At 32.0% G+C, this 24852-nt stretch overlaps 5 protein-coding genes across 20 annotated transcripts; 2 read left to right on the forward strand and 3 right to left on the reverse strand.

Annotated features, from left to right (window-relative positions):
• Positions 1 to 262: 262 nt before the first annotated feature.
• Hip1 (Huntingtin interacting protein 1) lies at positions 263 to 6596 on the reverse strand. Of its 3 annotated transcripts, XM_089070641.1 has the most exons (18): positions 6168 to 6595; positions 5786 to 6005; positions 5518 to 5581; positions 4981 to 5338; positions 4692 to 4753; positions 4292 to 4566; positions 4015 to 4217; positions 3790 to 3928; positions 3626 to 3713; positions 3421 to 3509; positions 3146 to 3349; positions 2884 to 3064; positions 2516 to 2803; positions 2086 to 2327; positions 1852 to 2004; positions 1620 to 1720; positions 1320 to 1549; positions 263 to 1246 (listed from the first exon to the last, which is right to left on the reverse strand). In XM_089070641.1, exons 2-18 carry the CDS (start codon positions 5825 to 5827, stop codon positions 1083 to 1085), a joined length of 2883 nt encoding a protein of 960 aa, XP_088926767.1. In that variant the 5' UTR covers positions 5828 to 6005; positions 6168 to 6595; the 3' UTR covers positions 263 to 1082. The 3 variants fall into 3 exon arrangements, with proteins under 3 accessions (XP_088926767.1, XP_088926768.1, XP_088926766.1); XM_089070642.1 differs by having other exon boundaries at positions 263 to 1243; positions 5786 to 6596; XM_089070640.1 differs by having other exon boundaries at positions 5786 to 6595.
• A 587-nt stretch (positions 6597 to 7183) lies between these two features.
• Positions 7184 to 13257, reverse strand: Pgm2a (phosphoglucomutase 2). Of its 6 annotated transcripts, none has more exons than XM_089070647.1 (12): positions 13122 to 13257; positions 10991 to 11222; positions 10625 to 10881; positions 10102 to 10564; positions 9833 to 10020; positions 9570 to 9747; positions 9261 to 9484; positions 9071 to 9176; positions 8194 to 8219; positions 8065 to 8122; positions 7579 to 7802; positions 7184 to 7425 (listed from the first exon to the last, which is right to left on the reverse strand). In XM_089070647.1, exons 2-12 carry the CDS (start codon positions 11063 to 11065, stop codon positions 7323 to 7325), a joined length of 1902 nt encoding a protein of 633 aa, XP_088926773.1. In that variant the 5' UTR covers positions 11066 to 11222; positions 13122 to 13257; the 3' UTR covers positions 7184 to 7322. The 6 variants fall into 6 exon arrangements, with proteins under 6 accessions (XP_088926773.1, XP_088926771.1, XP_088926770.1 ...); XM_089070645.1 differs by lacking the exon at positions 13122 to 13257 and adding an exon at positions 12354 to 12492; XM_089070644.1 differs by lacking the exon at positions 13122 to 13257 and adding an exon at positions 11584 to 11885.
• ClpX (Caseinolytic protease chaperone subunit) lies at positions 13142 to 17359 on the forward strand. Of its 4 annotated transcripts, none has more exons than XM_089070650.1 (7): positions 13142 to 13282; positions 13405 to 13611; positions 13742 to 13917; positions 14049 to 14238; positions 14503 to 15401; positions 15502 to 15744; positions 16453 to 17359. In XM_089070650.1, exons 1-7 carry the CDS (start codon positions 13213 to 13215, stop codon positions 16474 to 16476), a joined length of 1809 nt encoding a protein of 602 aa, XP_088926776.1. In that variant the 5' UTR covers positions 13142 to 13212; the 3' UTR covers positions 16477 to 17359. The 4 variants fall into 4 exon arrangements, with proteins under 4 accessions (XP_088926776.1, XP_088926777.1, XP_088926778.1 ...); XM_089070651.1 differs by having other exon boundaries at positions 14049 to 14226; XM_089070652.1 differs by having other exon boundaries at positions 13769 to 13917.
• A 973-nt stretch (positions 17360 to 18332) lies between these two features.
• On the forward strand, positions 18333 to 20735 carry LOC105433764 (ATP-dependent clpX-like chaperone, mitochondrial). Of its 2 annotated transcripts, XM_089070663.1 has the most exons (4): positions 18333 to 18468; positions 19038 to 19178; positions 19359 to 19870; positions 19982 to 20735. In XM_089070663.1, the coding sequence occupies exons 1-4, from the start codon at positions 18435 to 18437 to the stop codon at positions 20234 to 20236; spliced, it is 942 nt and encodes a 313-aa protein (XP_088926789.1). In that variant the 5' UTR covers positions 18333 to 18434; the 3' UTR covers positions 20237 to 20735. The 2 variants fall into 2 exon arrangements, with proteins under 2 accessions (XP_088926789.1, XP_088926788.1); XM_089070662.1 differs by having other exon boundaries at positions 19038 to 19870.
• Positions 18844 to 23255, reverse strand: LOC105433732 (mitochondrial outer membrane protein SLC25A46). Of its 5 annotated transcripts, none has more exons than XM_011649177.3 (6): positions 22699 to 23254; positions 22285 to 22567; positions 22121 to 22177; positions 21768 to 22044; positions 21240 to 21668; positions 18844 to 19129 (listed from the first exon to the last, which is right to left on the reverse strand). In XM_011649177.3, exons 1-5 carry the CDS (start codon positions 22856 to 22858, stop codon positions 21258 to 21260), a joined length of 1188 nt encoding a protein of 395 aa, XP_011647479.2. In that variant the 5' UTR covers positions 22859 to 23254; the 3' UTR covers positions 18844 to 19129; positions 21240 to 21257. The 5 variants fall into 5 exon arrangements, with proteins under 5 accessions (XP_011647479.2, XP_088926787.1, XP_011647480.2 ...); XM_089070661.1 differs by lacking the exon at positions 18844 to 19129 and having other exon boundaries at positions 20772 to 21668; positions 21768 to 21820; positions 21905 to 22044; positions 22699 to 23255; XM_011649178.3 differs by lacking the exon at positions 18844 to 19129 and adding an exon at positions 20772 to 21111.
• Between the last annotated feature and the right edge of the window lie 1597 nt (positions 23256 to 24852).

The raw sequence follows: 24852 nt of genomic DNA on the forward strand, positions 1-24852 counted from the left end.
TTAAAGTTATTACAATTCAAATTTTGTCATGCTAACTTCTATTCTATCTACAAATAAATAAATAAATAAACAAATTGACGTAATTATATGATCGATAAACACAAAACCAGATGATACAATTATCATTGTAATCAGTTTTTATTCAATTATATATGACAGCTAATAATTCGGAATTATTAAACGATAAAAAAAAATGTATATTAAATATAATCTATCGCATATAGATACACTAATTTAAACTAAACATTGAGAACACAAGTCATTCTCTCTTAATGATTTATTGAGAAAAACTGTTTATAAAATAATAACTTTGGTAAGACCACGTTAGAAGAATTTCATATGTTAAGTTTTTCTTTTTTCTTATACAATAGATTTTCTAGATCGTCGAGAAAACGCAATAGAAATTTGCAGTTTAGTCTAAATTAATTACGATGCAACATACACAGATCATACATTCGTGACAACAGAAAACCTTACATATATATCTAACAAGTTAGTAAAGTTTGTAGATCTCTAAAATTTCCGATATTGATCACTTAACATATAATCCTCCTTCTTATATATATATATATATATATATATATATAAAGAAAAAACACGATTCTCTTATAAAATTATTCCAAATATAATAGAAACTTGTAGACATTTTTAATTTCATTGCTCATTAAATTTATCGTAAAATGTACTTTATTTTATAAATGCTCATTGATACATAGGTAACGTAAAAAACGATTCCGAGAGAATTAAAAAATGACACAACCACATAAAAAAGTATTCTTGATATGTAACAGATAAATATTATTCGAGCATCATTTAATAAAGTACATTTAATTGATTTTATCATAATATGAAATACATAATACGGAAAATATCATTGATCTTCGAGACATGCAATATATAAAATATATAAATGCTGATGATAAATGAATAATGAGTTTCGTTTCTAATGACAAAGAATCGATTTCTATGAGTAGAGATTAATTTACACAATTGTTATGATTCTTTATCTACATACAATTTTTGCGTTTTTTTTTTGTGTTTGTTGAATATCCTTGATATAAGAAAACAAATCCATGTTCAGCTTATGCTTCATTCTCACCATCAAGTTGATAATGATAACGTCGAAGAGCGGCTAGACGTAATCTCTCAGTTTCTAGAGCCTGCTCTAGTTCTAGGATTCGCACCTGTGCTTCCATCTCAAGTCTTTTAGCCTGATGTAAATTCAGGCTGGACATATCTAGATCTTCTATAAAATACAAAAGAGTGTATTAAAAAATAATGTACAAGACAGTATAATAGTTAAATAGATTTTCAAATACCATTTTCCTCAACAAGATGATTGCAACTTTTAGCAGTTGCCACAACATTCGCTGTAGCTTGAGTCACTTCTCTCGAAGCTTTAGAGAGTTCTGTCAAATTGGTACTGTTTCTATCTGCCTTAACTCTGCTAGCAACTACCAATTGTGCAGTGGATGCTGCAATTCCTTGCGAAGCAACAACCAATTGTTCAAATTTGCCATTGCCTGACACAACTTTGTCCGCTGCTTCTCTATATAAGAACATATATCGTATTTAGAAAAATTACTAGACAATTGGATACTTAGGTACTTTACACTTACAATAAAAAATTTGCACCCATAGCAATCGCTTTTGCTGCCGAAATAAGACCTTCGGACCATTGATGATTGCGCTTATAAAATTCAGTAGCAGAGACAGTTCCCTAAACAAAGTATTGTTCAAAATTTCAATCTTAATTTTTTATATCAATTATTTATCTACTGTTTATTATATTAACTGACATAGCTTGTATGACATAACTTCTAAATGATTGTTAAAATAAACTTGCCGTACCTTTCCCTGTTCCACAATTTCTTTTTGCAGCAAGCGAGATTTCTGTACCAATCTCCTTATACATTTCATCAGATCTGTGCAAGAATCTAAGATCTGTTCGTTCACTTTCAATTTTACACCTGAATCTGCCGCGCGAGATTTATCCAACATATCCTGTTAAAAATAAATTTAAAGAATTTATATCGCTATTTATATCTTATTTTATTACTTTACAAGTATCTTATTATTAAACACCTGTATTCTTGCAACCGTTTCTTCTATAGCTTTATCCATACTCTGTAATTCATCTTCTACTAAAGTCCCGATAATTTCTACATTATTCTGAGTAGTCGATAATGTACTTATGAGAGAAGAAATCTTTTGTAACTGACTTTTGACATTTGCAATTTGTACACCGGTCATTGAAGATTTCTCTTTGATATAACTCAACATGATTAAACCTTGAGAACCTAATTGTTTGCATTCATCAGCGAATCCTACAAGTGTATGACGGATTTTGTAGGAAATATCAAACAATCATTTATATATTCCAGAATATTTCGTAATTTACTTTAAATTAACTAATAGACAATAAATATTAATCTTTATCAAAAGTTTTCATGCTATCAAAAAGTAATATCTTATCTTCAAATATTTAAAACATTATTACAGTTATGAAACTTACTATCGGCCATAGCAATATCCGTCGATGTATTTGAAGTGGATTTTGCATATATCAGATAGAGAGCCAGAAAATATGCACTATGTACAGCAGCACGAATTAGTATTTTTCCCTTCGTTGTATCAAGTATATAATTATTGTATGTTTCTTCCAAATCATTAAACGATTTTTCTGTCGGCTCCAATAAACTTGCAAGATAATCAGGCGTGCAAGTTAATGCCGATATGGCTGGATTATCGATCGTATGCATTGCGTGATGTAAAATAGATTCCGCTTCCGATATAGCATTCACTAAAACAAGTAATTTTTTTTTATAATTCTATATAAACAAGTTTTACTTAAAATATTTATTCAATTACATTATTACTCACATAATAAATCGAACAAAGCCGTATTAGCATCTGTCCTGACTTGATTATAGGATCGCTCGGCATCAATTTCCAAATTTACTATTCGTAAATCCAACTCCTCTTTTTGTACTAATAAATCATGGAGATCTCCTTCCAAAGCTGTTTTCTCGGACGTAATAAAATCTATTTTCGCTATTAACGCCTATAATGAATAAATTTTCCTGTCAATGCGTACAAGAAGGAATAATTAAGAATTAAAACTTGATTAAAAATTCTTATTTACCAAATTTTCAGTTTGAGTAGCATCGAGTTTCTTTCTCACATCTTCTAAATCTTTACGCGCTTGCGCTACTCTTTCTGTTTCTTGTTCCATTGATGTTTGTCCTTGAAGTAACTCTTGTAATCGTTCTTCTGCTTTTAGTGTCCGACGTTCAGATTGCTCCCGTGCTATTTTTATTCCTCCCAATTCTTTATCTAGTTCAGCTTTCTTTCATGTATAATAATAATATTGTTAATAAGATATGATAATTTTTTATCGCTGATATTTCAAATGCGTACCTTTCTGATTAAATCGATATGTTCTTCTCTCAACTTGGAATAAACATCCTTGAGTTTTTTAAATTTTTCCTCCAAGACTTCATTTTTTTCTTGAAAAATTTAACAAAGGTAGTATCATTATTAATTTTAGAAACATATATAAGTTTTAATAACACAACTATATAATCATGAAAAAATTATAAATTAAAATTAAAATTTTACTAACCTTCAATTTTGTGAAACCTTGCTAATATAGTTATGTTTTCTTTCATTAACTTTTGACAGGTTTGTTTCTCTATTACAATTTCATTACTCTAGAATATTTACGTAAATTTACGTAAGTTTATGAAATGAAATAGAATTATAAAAATTGAGTCATAAGCAACTTACTTTAGTCGAAAGAGTTGATTCCAATTCCAGTACGCGATTTCTAAAATCCGTAACTATTTGTTGATGGTCCATTAATAAATGATTTACTTCTTGCCTTTGACGAACGTTTTCCTGATACAAATGATCGATAAGACTATCTCTGAAAAAAAAATAAGCATTTGTAAAAGAATAGATTGTTAGAAAGAATAAAAGATAATATAATAAAGATGAATTTTAATTGTATACCTTTCTGCAAGAGCGTCAGGTGAAATCGAGCCATTTCGTGTATTCACAAAATCTAACTGATCGCCTGTGAATGATCCAGTATCAGATGTATCGATAAGATTTTCTATGGCAGTCTCGTTATCTATAGATGCTTCAGGAGGAAGTACGACTATCGGTGTGACATACGTTCTCAACTCAGATTGTATTAAAAAATTGGGTGGATTCTGAAATACAAAAATATACAAAAAAATATATACAAGTATCACACCGTGCATTAATTACTAAGTGAAGGCTTTACCTCAGGTAACGACGGAATTGCTATCAAATGCTTAAAATATTGCATATGTTTGATAGTATTGTAAAAGCTCTTTAATTCATGGAACTGCTTCGAAAATCTATCACGATGTCCGGTTAACGTGTCCGCCGGGAGTGCTCCGTGAAGTTTAAATAAAATTTTAACACAGCAATCGTATAGTTGTGAAGCATCCTGAATACATGGAATTAAAGGCGCGAGTCGACATTGGCCACATGGCGTCATTGAATTGGATCGCGATAAATCCAAAGAACCAAAAACTATAATTATAAAGTTATGACTGAAGATGCTGCTCTATATAGAAAGTCTATATATCAAAGTGAAAAATATGCAAGATAATTATGTAAAACTAATCAGTCTAACATTACATTTAGTATTTTAATACCTGCATGCTGCAAATTTAAGATATCATCCATATAATCAAACATTTCAACAGACATCTGGAAGCTAAAAAAGAAAATTACATATATATATATATATATACACACCCCCCTACCCACACCCACACCCACACACACACCCACACCCACACCCACACCCACACCCACACCCACACACACACACACACACACACACACACACACACACACACACACACAATATATATATTAATAACTGGTAGTATATATTAATATACTACTAGTACTCTATATATTAATAACTAAGTAACTCACTATATATTAATATCATTCTCTCCAATTGCTTCTAATTCTTCCGGTGTTACTTGCAAATTTCCAGGTAAACGTGGATTTCGTTTATGATAATCTAATTTAGTAATCAATAGTCTTGTATACAGTTGTATGAGACGACCATAGCCCTCTCTAAGATGTTGCCAGAGTTTCCCAATATCTTCTAGTTTACCACGATATCGCTGTGAATCAACAATAACCCGGGGATGTCCCTCACGCAATACTTTGTGCAGAACATGACAAAATTTCCATGCAACAATTTGATTCTCTTGTAATGGTTGTCTCAGTATATAAGTCCAAAAAATACAACCACTTTTCTCTCGGTACGTCCCGATGATGGCACCTATTTATTTTTATAAGGAAATTTATTTGTAAATGTCTTTTTTACTAATAAATAAATAAATAAATATATATATATATATACATATACACACACATACATACATACACACACACATACATACACACACACACACACATATATATACATGTTATTATATCTTATATAATAGAAAAGGATACTTCGAACATGTTTCTCCTTGACTGGTGTTTCAGTTGAATTTACAGCTTTCCCAATGCTAATACTCTATAAACAATAAACAATATGTTTACATAATAAAATGCAAGAAATTTAAAAAAATTTAAGTTTTGATATCAGATATTTAAATTTATTTTCTTATTAACTTTTAAAAAGAACGCTCAAAGGGGTATCATCTACATAGTTCCAACTCATTCAGGATATGAGATAATTGTAATATTCCAACATATATAGTACAATCTCTTGACTCACCAGTTGATGAAGCTGTTTATCAGTTAGCGGTATGGTGGTCATGATGGTAGCATAATAAATAAATTCACCAAAGGAAGAAAAAAAAGAAAGATATAGGACACAAAATATGTTAATATTAATATTCACAAATGGATATTATCTGTCAATTCACGGATCGACTCGTGTCATTTCCGACGAACGTAGACCGCAATGATTGCAGTTATATGATGTATCTACAAAGCTGCAAGTTGAAAATTATCGTTATTCACAATTATCATGTGAAGAAGAGCGATAATCGTTCTCGCCGGGAATGGACACTCGAAACATTCAGGGACAATTCCTCTCGAGAGCGATCCTCTCCCCTTCCCCTTCGAGTTGCTTGACCTCAACGGACACAGCGTACCTGAAATCGCTGAAACGCGGGCGCGAACTTTGCGCACAAATCGGTCTCTCTCTCTCACGATCGCCTCGCGGAAGCAGTGAGGACATGATCGCACGATGACACACGGCGCGGGCGTCCTCACGAGCGTGATAGTCGCCAACGCATCATTTCGCTCCTCCCGTGGGTGTCGATGTCACCGTCATACGAGCGGATATGCAGGAAACACGATGGCTCTTCCTTGATGTTGATTTCACGATCAGAGATCGGTCGTTGTCAAATTTCTTCTTTTTTTCTTTTTGTATCGCATACGTGAGCGATGATCGGTCGCTCGAAAAGAATGACAGGTAGCCAATTTCTACAAGTAGAATTTATAACAAACAACCGCGCACGACACGCAACACTGGAAAGCCGTTTACCATAGTTAGAATGTCGAGCGAACGGCGAACGCCATAATGCTGCCATCGAACGGAAGAGAAAATAAATTTTTCCTAAAAAAATCTTTTTTACCGACAATGTCTTATATATTCCTTCGAATCTTCGATTTTTTTTTCAAGTTTGATTTGCATCGGCACGCACACACACACACATACACACACAGAGAGAGAAAATATAAAATTTAAGAGAAATTTTTTATAATTATATATTATCAAAGAAAATAATTTGTGATAGAATTAACTTTGGATCTCTTGACTAACCACAGGACATATTATGCATTTCTTATAGTATTTTACAATTAATTGTAGAATTGTTTTACTTAAGCAATGAATATATGAATGCATATAATCAATTTTCCCTTAATAATTGTAATGACATATGAAACATAATATATATATATATATATATATATATATATATATATATATATATGTAACATGTATATAAGTACACAGCCATTTTCTATTGTATGATAGGCTTACAACACAGAAATATCACTTTCGTGACATAATTAAGTTGATACATCGCAGATTCATTATAAACTTAACAATAAATATATATATATATATATATATATATATATATATATATACACACACATACACATGCTCAAATAAATTTATAAATCAAAAATATTCAAAATCATTTTACAGCAAAGTATTTTTAAAAATAGATTATAAGATGTACTAATAATTAAAATAACTTAATTATTAATGTACACAATAATGCGATTAATATAATTTATTCTTCACGAGCGATAAGTCCATTAACCTCTGGTTGAAGGAATTCTATTACAATAGCCGATACCATTTCATTAAGAATGCTTTTTAATTTACTCAAGTCCCTAAAAAAATTGAAATGTTATATAATAAGATATAATATTAAATTAATATTTCAAATTTGTTACAAAATATTGTTTAAAAAAAAATAATAAATTATATTTAGAATTAAATAAAAATAAAGTAAATATTGTAAATAATGTTTATGAAGAACTTACTCTCCAGGCGATCCACATAATTCATTATAGTACTTTATTTTAGGTTCCGTGCCACTAGTCCTTAAAGTAGTAACTAATCCATTTTTGAATGTAAATGTAATCATTTGGCTAGATTTGGATACAGGCAAAACTGCTTTATTATCAGGCTTTGTATTGTCGTAGCCTGTTGTTAAGTCGCGAATGCCAGTTATTATGTATTTTCCTTTAAGAATTCCAGTTGGGTACTGAAATTAAACAAATAATTACATTAAAATCTTTATAAGAAAAACAAAGAAAAACACAAAATGTTTTTACACTAAAATAAATTCCAAATATTTCCAATTCTCTTTAAAAGAATTTTTATTTTTATATGCCTTAATCTATTTATCATTAATATATACAAAACAATAAAGAAAATGTAAATAAATCTGTTTTTATGCTAAAGCAATCAATACTAACACGTTTCAATTAATACAGTAAATGTGTGAGAAGCTTATATATACTTACACAGTTATATCTGTTTCTTCCTCGAGAAATGGTGTGAGATGATATAACGATAATATTACTGGAATAAACAGAACAGCAAGAAGCACGGAAGGTAGTAGTGTCAATGATATAACAGCCATGTTTACATACTTATTGCAGATATTGTTTTTTGTCATCTTAGCAAGCATTAAACGAAGACAAAAAAAGAAAAAGGAAATGTAATTATATAAGTTTTTAAAAATATTTTTGTTTATCATTAATCGTTATTATACACCTCACATATTATTGCACTACATTAACACAAATTGATACATCAAATATAAAAACAATTGTGTCTAGAAAAAGCAAATCCAAACTAAATATTCCGATAAAATTTCTGATTTTCGATAAAAAGCTATTGCTCTATCGAACACAACACTTTTACATCGTGTTTATTATTACTTTATCACGAAAATAGCGATAAAGCGCCATTACCAATACGACTGTCAGTTAGAATGACACATGCAGAAATACGTCAGCGCTTTATTACACTTTCAGAGTAGTTAACCAGTTTATGCTATTTCATGCATCACATATACTTGTTGACCTTGTGAGCATACCATTAGATACAAATTAGAATACATTAGTCGTTTATGAAATAGCGCTCATTGTAACACTTGCGATAGAAAACTAGCTTTATATAATCTGCTGTATATCTCTATATCTATATCTCTATATTTTTAAATTATCTAGAAAATGTTTTTTTTTTTTAATCAAGTACAACTACAACTAGATATATTTGTCAGACGTGCTTTTTAGAGTCTTACGTAATATTGTGATATGATACTATTTATCAAACTTTGTATTAGTTAATTTTTTTTAATTGTTTCTTATTGTACAAGTATAAACAAAGTTAAAAAATATAAATAATGTATATAATTTAAACAAGCAGTACAAATTAGCATGCAAGCTCTTTCTAAACATTTAGATAGAAGAAAAAAATATCTTTTTATAAAATACCTAAAATAAAAATTAAAATAGTACTTACTGTATTTGGTTTATCCGAATAATTTCTTAATCGTTCAAATATCGTTTTAATAATATCTGGCTCATAACATATCCAATACGAATTGTCACTGATATGGTAACCATATCTATATATCATAGAATAATTAAAATTTAATTTAGTATTAAATTAAAATATGTTTCAGATATTATATAAATGTAATGTAACCCACTCTTCATATATTTCCCTTAATTTATCAGATAAAGTCAATCCTATCGTTTCAAGATAAGCTGTTAATTCAGCTACACGTACACCAGCACTGATACCATCCTTGTCCAGGACTTTAGAACCACACATAAAACCTATAGCTTCTTCATATGCAAACAAGACCTCCTTATTATTGTTCATTAATTCTATAGCTTTGTTACCCATCCATTTAAAGCCTGTTAAAGTTTCCTATTAAAAAACAAGATATTCTTATTAGATTTAAAACAAATATATTATCTTTTACATTTTAAAATATTTATTTAAATATACAAACCTCGAAATTAAAACCTTCTTTTTTAGCCATTGAAGCTAAGATTTTACTGGAAACAGTTGATGCTAACATATATGTATCACTCATATCATTATCAGGATGTAATACCTGATAAGTGTGAATCATCCACCAACCCAATAATGCGCCGAGTTCATTTCCAGAGAAGACATGCCATTCTCCACTACAAAGATCAAATATATCATCCAATATATTTTCATAGTTCATCTATAGTTAGATACAAATTTACAGGCTACAAATTCACAGACCTTTTCGTTTTTACAGCGCATGCAAGTCTATCAGCATCGGGATCATTAGCGAGTATCACAGACGAATCACTTTTATTCGCCAACTTTATGCTAAGATCAAGAGCGCTCTTTCCTTCCTCTGGATTTGGGAATTTAACTGTGGGGAATTCTGGATCTGGCATTTTCTGCTCCTCGACTGTTATAAATGGCTGAAAGACAATAAGTATTTCTAGTCTTCAATAAGATCTTTTTAGTAGTCATATTTCTAATGTTAGTTATAAAAATATTACCTTAAAGTTTGCTGCTTTAAACGCAGCTGTCATATATTCATGTCCAACACCATGCATGGCAGTGTATATAAATTTTATCGTGGTATTTCTATTAACTTCAGGATATAGAACATTATTTTTCAAGTCTTGATAATAATGTTGCATAATGTCATCTCTTGGATCTTTATAATAGGAACTTTGGTAAATTTTGCTTACATCCCACGAAGACTCGAGTGGTTCAAGATTATTAAGAATATAGCTTTGAATCTTCTTATCATGTGGTGAAATAATTTGTGCGCCATTCTCCCAGTAAACTTTGTAACCATTATCATCTTTCGGATTATGAGAAGCAGTAATCATAATTCCAGCTGCACATTTATATCTCAAGATAGTATAAGGTATAAATGGTGTAGGACAGATCGTGGAAAATAAATAAACTTTAACACCATTGGCTATGAAAATTGCAGTAGTTAACTCAGCAAATCTGAAAAATAGTTTCATTGTATTACAATGAAATTGTATTATAATATCACAAATAACTCACCTCTTACTATTGTAACGACCATCATATCCAATTACAATACCTTTCTGTGCAACATCAAATATTGTATCCATTAAATATTTTATCAATCCTTGACCAGTTTGCACAATGACTAAATCATTCATTTGACTATAACCTGGTCCCATGCAACCTCTAAGACCTGCAGTACCAAATTCGAGTCTTTTAAGAAATAACTGTGATAATGCTTTTACATGTCCATTGTCCAAGTATTCAAATATCTCATCTTTTGCCTTTGAATCCTATAATATCGAGTACAAAAATTTATAATATAAAAATTCAAAATAAATGCATTTATTTGAATACATTATTATGTTAAAAATAAGATATCTACTAGCACAAATATCATACCTTGTTCCATTGCAGCCATTCGATGATCTTGATATCCAAATTGCTATCACCAGTATTTACTGAACGAAGAGCCATAGTAACAGTATGTCAAATAAATATACAAATCAGAATCTTAATGCAATTAAATGCAATTAAATCCAATAAATGTGTTCTCGATATAATTTCTCTCTGATAAGCGAAAGCGTTTTAACTACTTCTATATCCGTATTGAGGTCCTCTTTCTCCAAATTTTCTGTAATACATACGTAACTCACTTAAGATTAGGGTGGATTACACAATCGCACTGATAACTATTCAGATAACAAGAGACAGAAAAATATACTCGACGTACAAATAATAATAATATAAAATTACTCTTTGTTATTATCTAATTCATATCGATCGATTTGCGAAACATTTTATCAATAACAATGAGAAAAACCGTATTACGTCGTTCGATTCATATGACTCGCGAATGTAGGTTACGAATATCTCTTGCATGAATTCTGCATGAATTCCTCGTACGGCTGACGCGTATTTTTCATCGAGCATACGCGGGCTTATCTCGCCTAATCAAAAAGTCCGAGACATCGCACGGATCAATTTGAATTTACCTCCAATTTCGGTTACGGCTACGTCAAATTGTCAAAGGTCTCCTCCGTCAGAGATGTTCCGAGAGAATATTACGGCAATAATGTATCTGTCGGATTTGCATGTAGTTTTATCGCGAGGTGTGTACATATATTTGCACAAATGTGACAGGAAAACCTTGGTTTTTTTTATTAAACCACGTAGCAACAATTTTTTCTCAGACTTCGCGCATATCATGTGTATCAGGACGTGTCTTCGAGGATATAGATATTAATAACGAGATCTCATTTTTTGAATAATCGGGTATGACAAAGACATTACGTGAGGGTTTATATGCGCAATTAAGAAAATACAATAAAAATGTTTTTATATATATATATATATATATATATATAAAATTTTGTTATATGTTATGTAAAGTAATATTGCGATAGATTTTATACATTGTAGTTAAACATTGAGATTTTATACATTGTAGTTATACATTCCGTGCCGTGGAATCCTCCATCTAAAGTTCACAAATATCGATGATCGAAATTTTTTCTTTTTTTTTTTCTGGCAAGAATCTTTTATACTTTCCATTTTTTTTCTTTTTTTTTTCTCCAGTATCTAATTATAGATGTTGATTTTAAATGTAGAAAATATAACAAGGTTACAAAGGACCTATGTTTCTTATAAACACTAGCTTAGAATAAATATACGCGATGCTATTTTCAGATAGAAAACTAATTTACGAGTAAGTAAAGAAAGGGAAAATTTATCTTTGAATTAAATAGGAAAATTGAAAAATTACCGTAGACCAAGACGAATTCTTCTACTGAGAATTGACACAAAGAAAGTCTTGGGCACATGTGGGCAGATGGGCACGCGTTCGTCGCGTTCGCGTTCGCGCTCGCGAAATTGAGTCCAGGAAATCGCGTGAGAGGGCGCGGAATCGTCAAAGAAACTTTCGGAGCGCCCACGTATGTTTTTTCAAGTTGCCGTGCCGTTGGCCGCGTTGCGCGTCCGCGGCATTGATATTTGTTGACGTCGCGTTTCCTTATCGTCACCAAATCGGGTAAGATCGCGACTGAGTGCATACGGATATTATCTTTCCCGTTTCTCTGTGCATTTCTCGTTCTTTATGTCTTTCTCTCGCTCTTTCTCTCTTTCACCCCTCTTCTCCCTCTCTCAGTATCGATATATGACTGTTTTTCTTCATGTTATCATCGTTGCGCGTGTCGCGCGATGCCAATGTTGTGTGCGATGTCGCAGATTTCGGCTGTCACGTAGGTCACCCCCGCTCGAGACGCGCCACCCGTTCAGAATTCCGCGGATTTTCCACGATAATCTGGTTCACGGCAATCTGCGCCGAAATCGCAGTGTATCTTTTAAAAAGGACTGGAAGACGTCTCGAGGGAGAAAAAGTGAAATCGACTGAGCGCGTCGCATAGATCTTCTTCATTTGACACGCGATAAACAACGTAACTGCACCGTCGTTCGATGTTATTTCGCAAACGTCCGAGCGCAGCCATTAACTGTTGGTTCGAATTCAGCAATATGGTTATATGCAAAGGAATACCTCTCTGATTTTAGATCCGAATCCGCGGAATAGATAATCTAGGCCCTGTCATCCCCACGTCTTTCAATTCTACCGAGATCCACCATTGACCATGAGTTGCGTGCGTTGCTGCCTAATCAGTGCGGGTCGCTTAGCCTCTTCTAATCATGTTACCAGCCATGGTGAGTTTTGTTTATCAACAGATCTTATATATGGTTCTATCTTGAATAAATAATGATATAGTTAAAATTGTCAAATACAAAGGTGATGATTTAATTAGAGATCATTTTTTGCAATTATACAGTACATAAAATTGTAAGAGTCGTCGTGGCCAGTAGAACCCTGACGATTAGTGGTATCTTGAATAAAGCTCCAACAGATCCTACACCACCTTCCAAAGATACCACTTCATCAAGTGGATCTTCGAACAATGGTACTGGTGGTGGAAAGAAGAATACGCTTACTTGTCCAAAGTGTGGAGATCCCTGTACCCATGTTGAAACATTTGTCTGTAAGTAAGATATCACTGAACAGATACGATTTGAAGATGAATGTTTAACTTGTCATAGTTGTCACAAATTCTTACATCTAAATTTATAATACAATCTATCTTTAAATACTAATGTTAAATTCTAATATAGCATCTACCATTTTTACAAATAATACAGCATCCACAAGATTCGTCAAATGTGAAAAGTGCCACCACTTCTTTGTTGTGCTGTCAGAAATCGATTCAAAAAGAAGTTTGAAAGAGGCACTTAGACCAGAAGACAGTAAGCAAGGCTTCTATAGAAAGCCACCTCCACCTCCAAAAAAGGTAATTGATTTAACATATTTAATTTAATTATATGAACAGACCTTTTTCTCTAAATAAGATCAGGTACGTTGAATATGTCTGCTTCAACTTTAGGGCAAGAAAGTGGCAGTGATGCAAAACGATACTTTCAGATATTCGAGTATTTAAACAAACATGTTGTGGGTCAGGAATATGCGAAAAAGGTGCTGAGTGTTGCTGTTTACAACCACTACAAACGGATTTATAATAATTTACCAGTTCAAAATTCGCAAACGCAAACTAATGTTAATCCAGTCACACAGGAGACTCATTCCTTCACTCATCATGGAGGTCCTAAACCACGTAACTAGCAATGTCCCATTATTATGAAATATTAAAAGATAAAGAGAGTATCATACAATTTGTATATGTATATTTTATATATATATATATATCATACACAGATGAAATTGTTATTTATAATAATATAATAAGAAATCATATGTAAAATTAATGTAATTTGGTTGAAGCAGATTACAATTTAAAGTTATTTCTATAATCTGCTCCCTCATAAAAATACATTAATACATACGATTATCATAAAACAATTTTTTTTTTTTTTTTCAGATTTACTGCATATATCAGGCATTGGAAATCCATTTCCAGGAGTCAGTTTTCAATATCCGGTCAATACAGGCGAACAGAAAGCAAGTCAATCAACTCCTGGATCAGCTATATTAGACAGCAAACAGCATCAACTAAAGTTAGAAAAGAGCAACATATTATTACTCGGTCCTACGGGCTCTGGCAAAACATTGCTCGCACAAACGATAGCGCAATGTCTGGATGTTCCGTTTGCTATCTGTGATTGCACCACTCTTACGCAAGCCGGCTATGTTGGCGAGGACATTGAGAGTGTCATAGCTAAACTCCTTCAGGATGCCAACTATGTAGTGGATCGTGCTCAGATGGGGATTGTCTTCTTGGACGAAGTCGATAAGATAGGAGCTATCCCTGGAATCCATCAATTACGTGATGTGGGCGGAGAAGGTGTACAGCAAGGAATGCTCAAGATGTTGGAAGGAACAATTGTGAATGTACCGGAAAGAAATAGCTCGAGAAAGTTGCGCGGAGAAACATTGCAAGTGGACACTACGAACATCCTTTTTGTCGCATCGGGCGCTTATAGCGGTTTGGATAGATTGATAGCGCGACGCAAATCGGAAAAATATCTCGGATTTGGCGCAACGCCTGCAACAGAGAGCTTGGGTAGAAGGGCGGCGACTTTAGCTGATGTCGCCAATATGTCACCTTCCACCGAAAGGGATAACAAAGAAAAAGATATGTTGTTGCAACAAGTGGAAGCTAGAGATCTCATAGATTTTGGCATGATACCTGAATTTGTTGGCAGATTCCCAGTATTAGTGCCTTTTCATACTCTCGATAAGGCTATGCTAGCGAGAATTCTTACCGAACCAAAAAATGCCATCATTCCTCAGTATCAGATGTTATTCTCGATGGACAAGGTACAGTTTAATTATTATATTTTTGCAACAGTGTCAAAATAAATATCTCTCTATTTCTTAATATGAAAATTGTAATGAATTATTGTATGATTTTATATAGGTAGAGCTAACATTCGATATGCCCGCATTGGATGCAATTGCCTCTTTGGCAATGGAAAGAAAAACAGGAGCACGGGGTTTGCGATCGATAATGGAATCACTGCTTTTAGAACCTATGTTTGAAGTACCAGGCAGCGATATAGTGTCCGTTCACATCACAGAACCGTGTGTGAAAGGCATCGAAAAGCCTCAATATGTGAAACGAGATGATAGCAACGAGGATGACATTCAACAGGCGCAGCATGTACATAATTAACAAATAATTAAAGAATGCGACACTTTGGTATAATTCTTTGTTTATCGATAGATGTTTTTAGACAAAAATTAAATTAAATTCGCGTAAATCGCTATTTTAATTATTTTGTAAACAATGTTTTCCTATATATATAGTTATTTTATAGATTAAAAATACGAAAACAACGCATATACATTGCCTTTTCAAACTGTCCTATATATTTCATCAGTATCTATTATTTTTATTTTGCTATAACTTTTATCCATTTATGTATTATATTGAACATATTTGCTACATCATTAATTTTATATATGTAAAATTAATAACGTGACATATATATATATATTATTTGATTATTTGTAAAAAAAAGGATATATATATATAAAGATATATAATTCTATAGTGTATGTGTACATACACACACACAATTTTTTGCACATATAAATTTTTTGAAATTATTTTATGGAGAAATCATATTTATTGCAGAGTAATAAAGTAATATAGATATAAATGCTGATACATTTAATATGATTTGATAATAAAAATAATATTGCAAATTATAAGTCATATTCTTGACATTTGATTTACTTGAAACATGCTTTTACTAAAAAAAAAAGTGTCGCATGAGTAGAAAATATCAATAATAAGAAAATACAGTTCTAAATCAATAATAGGAAATAAATTTAAATAAATTTTTGTATTTGATTCATATTGCAGGAAAAGTTAAAAAACCACACATAGCATTCTACAGCCAATCAAGTTTTGCATCCTACATGCATTTACTGATGGTAACATTGATAAAAAGAGCATTTATATCTAATAATAAAATATAAAAAGATAATTAAAGTATATATACACATTCAATCATGGCGTTCAAATTTAATTTTGAATTCAAAATTTGAACTCAAATATTATACATATATTTGACACGATGGGAAAGGAACTCCCATTATGATATAATTGATTAAATGAACTGGTTTAAGACATAGAAATATATATAATGAAACAATACATTCTAATTGATTACAATATGAAATTGTAAAAAGCCATTAATATAGATAATAATAAAAAGAATTTTAATGCAACTATTCACAAAATAAACTTTTTTTGTGTTATATATTGTTATGTCAAGATTATTTGTAAAAAAAAGTACTATTGTTACGCGTTGTTTGAAAAAAATTAAGAAAAAGAACGTTCTTGTAACCCAATAGGTTAACAAATACCAGCGCTTGTTTTTCTGATATAATAGGAGATCACTTACAAGAGAAAATAAAGAAAATGAGGAATAATATGAAAAAAATTATTTTTATGTCGATATATAAGTGTACAACTGTTGTGTATAATATATTGTACATAGTATAATAGATTAGTGAAAAGGAAGATGAATATAATGTGCGACTACAACTATCTAATTATCATGTATTTATATACATCTTTATTAATTCTCACTAATTACAATTAAATTACCGGTTAAAATTATGCAAAAGAAAAAAATAGGCTGTGCAGAATATAATAAAGTGAAGACGTTTGCATAGAACTTTTTTTCCTGAATCTTCATTTTATAGTGATCTGATGTCCTCTATATATATTATATAAATGAATTTATAATAAATCTCTATGCAATTATATATTTTGATTTATTTACCTCATAAACAATTTAACATATACTTTGATATAATTTAATAAAGCCATGTAAGTTACATAACTATATATTTCATACAATGATGATTCCATAAATATTATTCATACTTCATAAATTTGATACGTTTTCTAAAAATTTTTTATAATACGCAAATTTTCTTATTTCACATCAATTCACATCAGTCGTAAAACTTACAGTAGAAAATATAAATTTTGAAGTATAATCTGCGAATCTTAATTTACTAACATTGTTAAAGACTATGCTTGAAAATTATCTTCCTTATAAATTTAGTTCTTTGTCTTGTATAATAATTAATAAGAAAAATAAATAATTTTGTATATTTTATCATATTTTATTATAAATTTTCTTTACACTTTTGTTATAGTAATAGATTTCTGTAGTTTCATCAGTTTAGCTTTCAGCATCCGCATCATACTCTATTCTGTCAAAAATCACTTTGTCATGTTTTGTTACGCACAGTACATATGCATTGTAAATTGTAAAAGAGTAGTCTCAAATTCTTTGTAGAAAACAAATTATCTTTTCGTTGAAATTATCATGGGGTACTAATTGATCTGGATACATTGCTACATCCAGTCAATATTAGTGTACTATGAAGATGTAACTAATAAATAAATTTCGAAGAACTGGTTACACATCGAAACAGGAAGACTGCATTTGTTAAATTTATTCTTGTGCTTGTTATAATATCGCTCGATTATCTACTGCTACAATCTTTTGTTTTTTTCCGCGAGAGAGATGCGCTCTTCCATTGTCTTAACTTTCGTATCGGTGGCATTTTCTAAAGGTAAAATAATTCAGTTTTTGTTTTCTTTCGTGCAGAATCAATCACTCTTTTATCGTCATACTCGCATCAAATATATTAATAATCATTATTTATTTGAGCTAAATAGTGTATTTCCTTAAATAAATATTTTTCCTATTGGAATCTAACAGTTTCTATATCCTGCACGAAGTTCTCAGGTAACAAGTTCCTGCTGTAATATTGTGTGTCGTAAACAATGTCTGAGTATAAATTAAAAGATAGTAAACAAAAATGTTATATGACATCACTTCCATCTCCAAAAAAGGTAATTGATTTTAATTCTGATCATTTAATTTAATTATGTAGATAGGCCTTTTCCTAAGTAGAAATCCAAGTGCATGCTATGCTCTAGCTTAAACAAGAAAAAATGTAGTAGTGATGCAAAATAATATTTTCAGATATTTGAATATTTAGACAGACATATTGTGGGTCAGGAATATGCGAAAAAAGTGCTAAGTATTGTCGTTTACAATCACTATAAACGAATTGGCAATAATTTCATCAGTCCAAAACTTACAAATGCAAACTAATGTTAATTTGGTCAATATTAATTACATTGATACAGATGATAAGTGATGTAAACAGTACTGTAAAGTACTCTAAAGTTATGAAAGTGTTAAAAAAAAATTTAAATATACAGTTTGTATATATTATCTATATATAACCAGAATTTATTAAATGTAAAATCAATACAACTTCAAAATAATTCAAATTTAAAACAGTTTGCAATTTAAAAGTATTTTTTATAATCTATTATAAAAAATAATTTATTATATGATTATCGATTCTTTTGGTTTCATACTGCTATATTAAGTGTTGGAATTCCATTTCCAGAGTATCAGCAAGTAGCCAATTCACCAAGAGGTTCACAGAAGATAAGCAGATCGGCCATTGGATCAACTATATTAGACAATGAGCAACATCAACTGAAATTAGAAAAAAGCAACATATTATTGCTTGGTCCTACAGGATCTGGTAAAACGTTACTTGCACAAACAATAGCGCAGTGTCTTGATGTTCCATTTGTGATTTGTGATTGTACAACTCTTACTCAAAGCGGCTATCGTGGCGAGGATATAGATACTATCATAACTAAACTCCTTCAGAATGCAAACAATAAAGTGGATCGTGCTGAAATAGACATCATCTTTCTAGATGAGGTCGATAAAATAGCAAGTACCTGTGGAAACTACCATGATGTGGCTGGAAAGGGTGTGCAGCAAGAAATGTTGAAGATGTTGGAAGGAACAATTGCAAATGTACCAGAGACAATGACGAAAAAAGCCTATGCAAATAGACTAATGCAAGTGGACACTACAAATATTCTCTTCATCGCATTAGGTGCTTACAGTGGTTTGGGCAAGTTGATAGCACATCGTAAATTAGAGGAATATTATAAACTCAACAAGATAACTGCGGACAACAGCACTGCATTTTTAGCTGATCTTGCCAATATGTCGCTTTCTGAGAAAGATAACAAAGAAAACATGTTGCAACAAGTGGAGGCTAGAGATCTTATAGATTTTGGCATGATACCTGAATTTATTGATAGATTCCCTGTACTAGTGCCTTTCCAATCCCTCAACAAAACTGTGCTAGCAAGAATTCTTACTGAATCAAAAAATGCTATTATTCCTCAATATCAGATGTTATTCTCGATGGACAAGGTATATTTAATTATTGTACTTTTGCAACGGCGTTAAAATAAATGTCTTTACATTGCATTTCTTAATATGAAAATTATATGTAATGAAGTATAATGATTTTATATTCTATAGGTAGAGTTAACGTTCGATCTGCACGCATTGGATGCAATTGCTTCTTTGGCAATGGAAAGAAAAACAGGAGCACGAGGTTTGCGATCGATAATAGACTCATTGCTTTTAGAACTTATGTTTGAAGTACCAGGCAGCGATATAGTGTCCGTTCACATCACAGAACGATGTGTAAAAGGCCTCGAAAAATCTCAATATATGAAACGAGATGATAGCAACGAGGATGATATTCAACAAGCGCAGCATGTACATAATTAATTGAGAAAGACATTCAGCATATAACATATAATTAACATTTAATTAAAGAATGCAATTCTTTGGTATAATTATTTTCTTATTAGTAGATGGAAATAATACTTTTAACGAAAAATAATTATAGCATCCGCTTAAATCGTTATTTTAATTATTTTGTAAAAAACAATTGTTGGCCTATACATATAATTTTATGTAAATAATATATGTTACTTTCGAATTGTCCTGTATACTTCGTATATAGAAATATTATTACTTTTTTGTTTTAGTTTTATCAATTTGGAACATTATATATTGTGATATAAACATGTTATTTATGTTTTGTGTGTGTGTGTGTGTGTGTGTGTGTGTGTGTGTGTGTGTGTGTGTTTATATATTATTTCTTTAAATTTAATTTCTTAAAATTAAAACATTTGTGTAAAATATAATATACCAGAGATATTTGCATAGAATTTATTCTTAAAATATTTATTTCATAGTAAGATGTCTTGTAGAAAATATTAAGGACATTAATTCTATACTTATAAATCTATAATGTACATTTGTAATATACTAATATGATTTATTTATTTCATAAACAATCTATAACATACATTGGTATAATCTAATAAAGTCACAAATCATATAATTACATTTCATCATGTGTAGAAAGTACTTGAAAATGGCTATGTTATATAAGAATGACTATCTACAAATATTGTCCATATTTCACAAATTTAATATTTAATCTCTAAAGATTTTTATGCAGAACACTATTTATCCTTTTCTATTTAAATTCGCATCAGTTGTAAAACGTACAATATAGAAAATTCGCGTGATCATAGTCGCGCAGATACGAAAAATTTTATCATCAATTACATGGAGAACAAAAGTTTTCTAATCTGAAAAATCTCATTTCATTAAAATTGCCAAAGACTATATTTGAATATTATCTTTTATTATAAATCCAATCTTCTATCTTGTATGGCGATCAATAAAGGCAAATAATAAATAATTTTGTATATCTTACATCTTGTTGCGGATTTTTTTATATTTCGTCATAGTACGGGGATTTCTGTGGTTTTATCGGCTTAGGCTTCGGCATCAGCATCGTACCCAATTCTGTCAGGAGCCATTTTGTCGCGCGTAATACCATAAAATGTACTGTAAATTGTAAGATAAGAGCACCAAATCCTTTATATAAACCAAGTGGACCTTCAGTTGAGATTATCGTGCGGTAACAATCGGCCGCACTGCTATATCCGGTCAATAATGGTGTAACGCTTCTTCCAGTGTCCAAATTGTCGATGATGGTGCGTGTACCTTGAAGATGTAACCGATGAATAACAGTTTCGAGAGGATAAAATACAATATCGGCCGTACACATTGAAACAAGAATAGATTGTGTTTCAATATCCTGTATTATGCTCTCGGATAGCAAATCCTTACTGTATGCACCCTAAAATAATATAATGTATAGAGTCACATCTATCATTTGCATCCCTTTAGTTTTTGATATATGACAGAAAATTTAATTTAGAAAATTAAATATACATACTCTTGCTTCCTGTGAATGTTTATGCCTGACATGCATAATCCGACTAGCAATCCCTTTCACAACGAGAGTAAAAAGATATTTCGATACTCCATAAACTATAGTGGGCGGTATAAGAGCATAGATTGGAATGAGTCTACCTTTATTGCATACATCAAGTAGACGAATTGCACCGTCCCGAAAAACGTCTAAGATTCCAGGACATTCAGAAGCAATCTCAGACTGAACAGTTTCCACAAGTGATGCAGAATAAAAAGGAGTCACTATACCTATGGAGATGCTACATAACACATACAAGATTATATATAAGTAACTGGTTGCTATTCACTCATGCCGATATAGATTAGTATAATTACCATTTAAGAAGAATATGCTGACCGAATGCTTTCATCGAACTGTTACAAGTAATCTTCCTAAAAATTAAACGTTTAATTAAAAATTAAGAGTTAAGAAGAAAACAATTTTATGATATTTACAAATGCTACAAAACATCGGGCATATCCTCCAACAAACATCTTACTTTTGCCATGGCGTGATTTTTGAAATCAGATCCTCCACGGCCAATGTCATGCCTCTTACGAGTAGAACTGAGCCGATCCCTTTCCATAGCGTATTTATACCTTGAGTCTGATGCAAACGTATTATCACGGGTACTAGAGTTATGGGCATTAAGTGATACTTGGTTGCACTTGGGTTAACTTGACATTGCCTTCGTAACACCACGAAAGGATGAATTAGTAGATTTCCCGTGATCAAGCTCGCTAATCCACAGCCTAGACCAACGTATTTGTTCACGGCGATATCTAAAAGAAGATGGACAAATATAATGATGCAAGTCTCAGTTGAAGGCCGATTTTTCGACGATATTAGATATCGACATAGATGTTCTCGCAAAAATTATGTGACCAGCGAATAAAATGAGGACATGACTTACCATCGTCGATCACCGGTGGATCGTCCTCTGCCAAAGGATGGATGACGGGGATCTCCAGAGGACGGATAACCTCTCGACCATAGTATCTCTGATTCCCTGCCTCTCGCAATCTGGCAGGTCGACCTCTGTATACGTCCCCATAGCTCTCTAATCCTGCCATTCTTCTTGTGCGAAATGAGTCGACAACCGGTTCGTTTTGCTGGACATTTGCTTGAACCAACTTTCCCGTCACACTGTTGAACTTACTCGACAACACTTGCCAACGGCCATCGCGAATTTACATAGCTCAGTTCTCAGCTGCACCGCATTTTTTTTTTTTTTTTTCCCTCCGGTTGGAGGATGTCGGAATTTCCAACTATGTGCCTTCAACCCTAGGGTTATATGACACAGACTTATCTAAATCCTTTTTTTTACTCTCTCTGTGTCTTATATTAAATAATTCTATTTATCTTTTTGAAAAACTTATAAATGCTTTTTAATACTACCCAATCTAACTCTCTGATAGCCGCTATTAAATCCACTTCCCCTCTCACCCCCATACTCTGCAGCAAAGTCCATCCCCTCTCTCTCCTCGTCACCTCACACACTACCATATCACATGCTCCAGGCTTTCGCACTCATTTCCGCAATCGCACCTAGCGTCCTCTATATACCCCTTCCTAGCCTAGACTCATTCAAATTATAATGATTTGACCTGATTCTATTAATCCACACTATAAGATACCTTTCCTCGTTAGTATTACTGAACCATGGTTTTCTTCTTTTTCTTTTATAGAAATTCTCAAAATAGAATTTTCCTTTATACTCTGCATCTTTTATAATCCTATTTTGTGTGTTGTTCCAGAGTTCTCGTTTAAAAATGCTTCTGAAGTCACTATACGGGACCTTAATTTCCTCCGTGGGGGGTTCCTGAGAGGCCTCTTTCGCCAATTTATCTGCTATTTCATTACCCGTGATCCCTACGTGCGCAGGGACCCATCCTATAATAATCCTACATTTCTTGCTGTTTATGATCTTCCTATATAAAGCTCTGGCTTTTATAATATACATATTTTCATATACCTGGAGTAAGTTATTCTCCAGGGCTTGTATAGTTGAAAGTGAATCGGTGAGAATTAAATAGTTTTGACTATCTTCTATTTTTTCTTGATAGATTAGTTCCAACATAACTACATTTTAATTGCAAAAGCTTCTGCTGTGAAAGATGAGCATTCTTTTGATAGGCTTATATTATACGCTATGTCTTGTTCTTCTATAACCAGTCCCACTCCTGTAGATTTGCTCGATTTATCCTTGGAGCTATCCGTGTACATTACTTGATAGTGCCTCTGATCCTGTTATTTTCTATGATAGCTTCAATCAGCTGTTTGTCTGTATGGAATTTCTTTTTCCATTGCCTCGCTGTATATTTATTGGTTTCTATTTCTTCCGTAATTTCCTCGTAATCCGTCTCGAAAATTTCAAATTTTCTTCTTTCTCCCGTGTGCTTCTTTAACCATTTTATCCTCGACCAAGCATTTCCCAGGCAACTTTTGTTCGATGTAGACTTGATATATCATTCATAGTTTTCATTTGCTTCCAATTGATCTATTCTTAGTCTCGTCTCTTCATCTCCATATATCATAATTTTCAAAAGAAAATTCCTTGCTAGCATTTCTGCCCTATCCTGTAACAACATAACTTTCGATTCCGCTATAATTACGTTGTTCGGTGTACTATTTCTGTAGCCTAATGCTGTCCTAAGTCCTGCATACTGAGTCCTTTCCATTAATAACCTTTGGTTGGCTTCCCTGGGGAAGTAGAGTAAATAGTCCATAATTCACAACTGACCTTACTATAGTTTTGTAAAGCAGCAACGCCGTGTTAACTTCCATATCTCTTTTCTTTTTATTTAGATACTTCATAAGTCCATTTGCCTTCTTAACCTTGTTTCTGATCAGGTCAACCTGGTGATGAAAGTTAACCTTGTTGTCGAACCATAACCCAAAGAATCTTGCCCCCGCGCTATTCTGTATGTCCACCTCTCCTAATCTTATCTTCACTCTTTTATCTCGTACTCCGTGCTTGTTAAATTCCATTAGAACCGTTTTTCTAGGTTCTAATTCCAATCCCAGCGCCTCCAATCTTTTCAGACGATCGGCCGCTTCCTGAATT

The sequence above is a fragment of the Pogonomyrmex barbatus genome, unplaced genomic scaffold, assembly GCF_055798465.1.
Source record: "Pogonomyrmex barbatus isolate J1 unplaced genomic scaffold, ASM5579846v1 scaffold10, whole genome shotgun sequence".
Taxonomy (NCBI): domain Eukaryota; kingdom Metazoa; phylum Arthropoda; class Insecta; order Hymenoptera; family Formicidae; genus Pogonomyrmex; species Pogonomyrmex barbatus.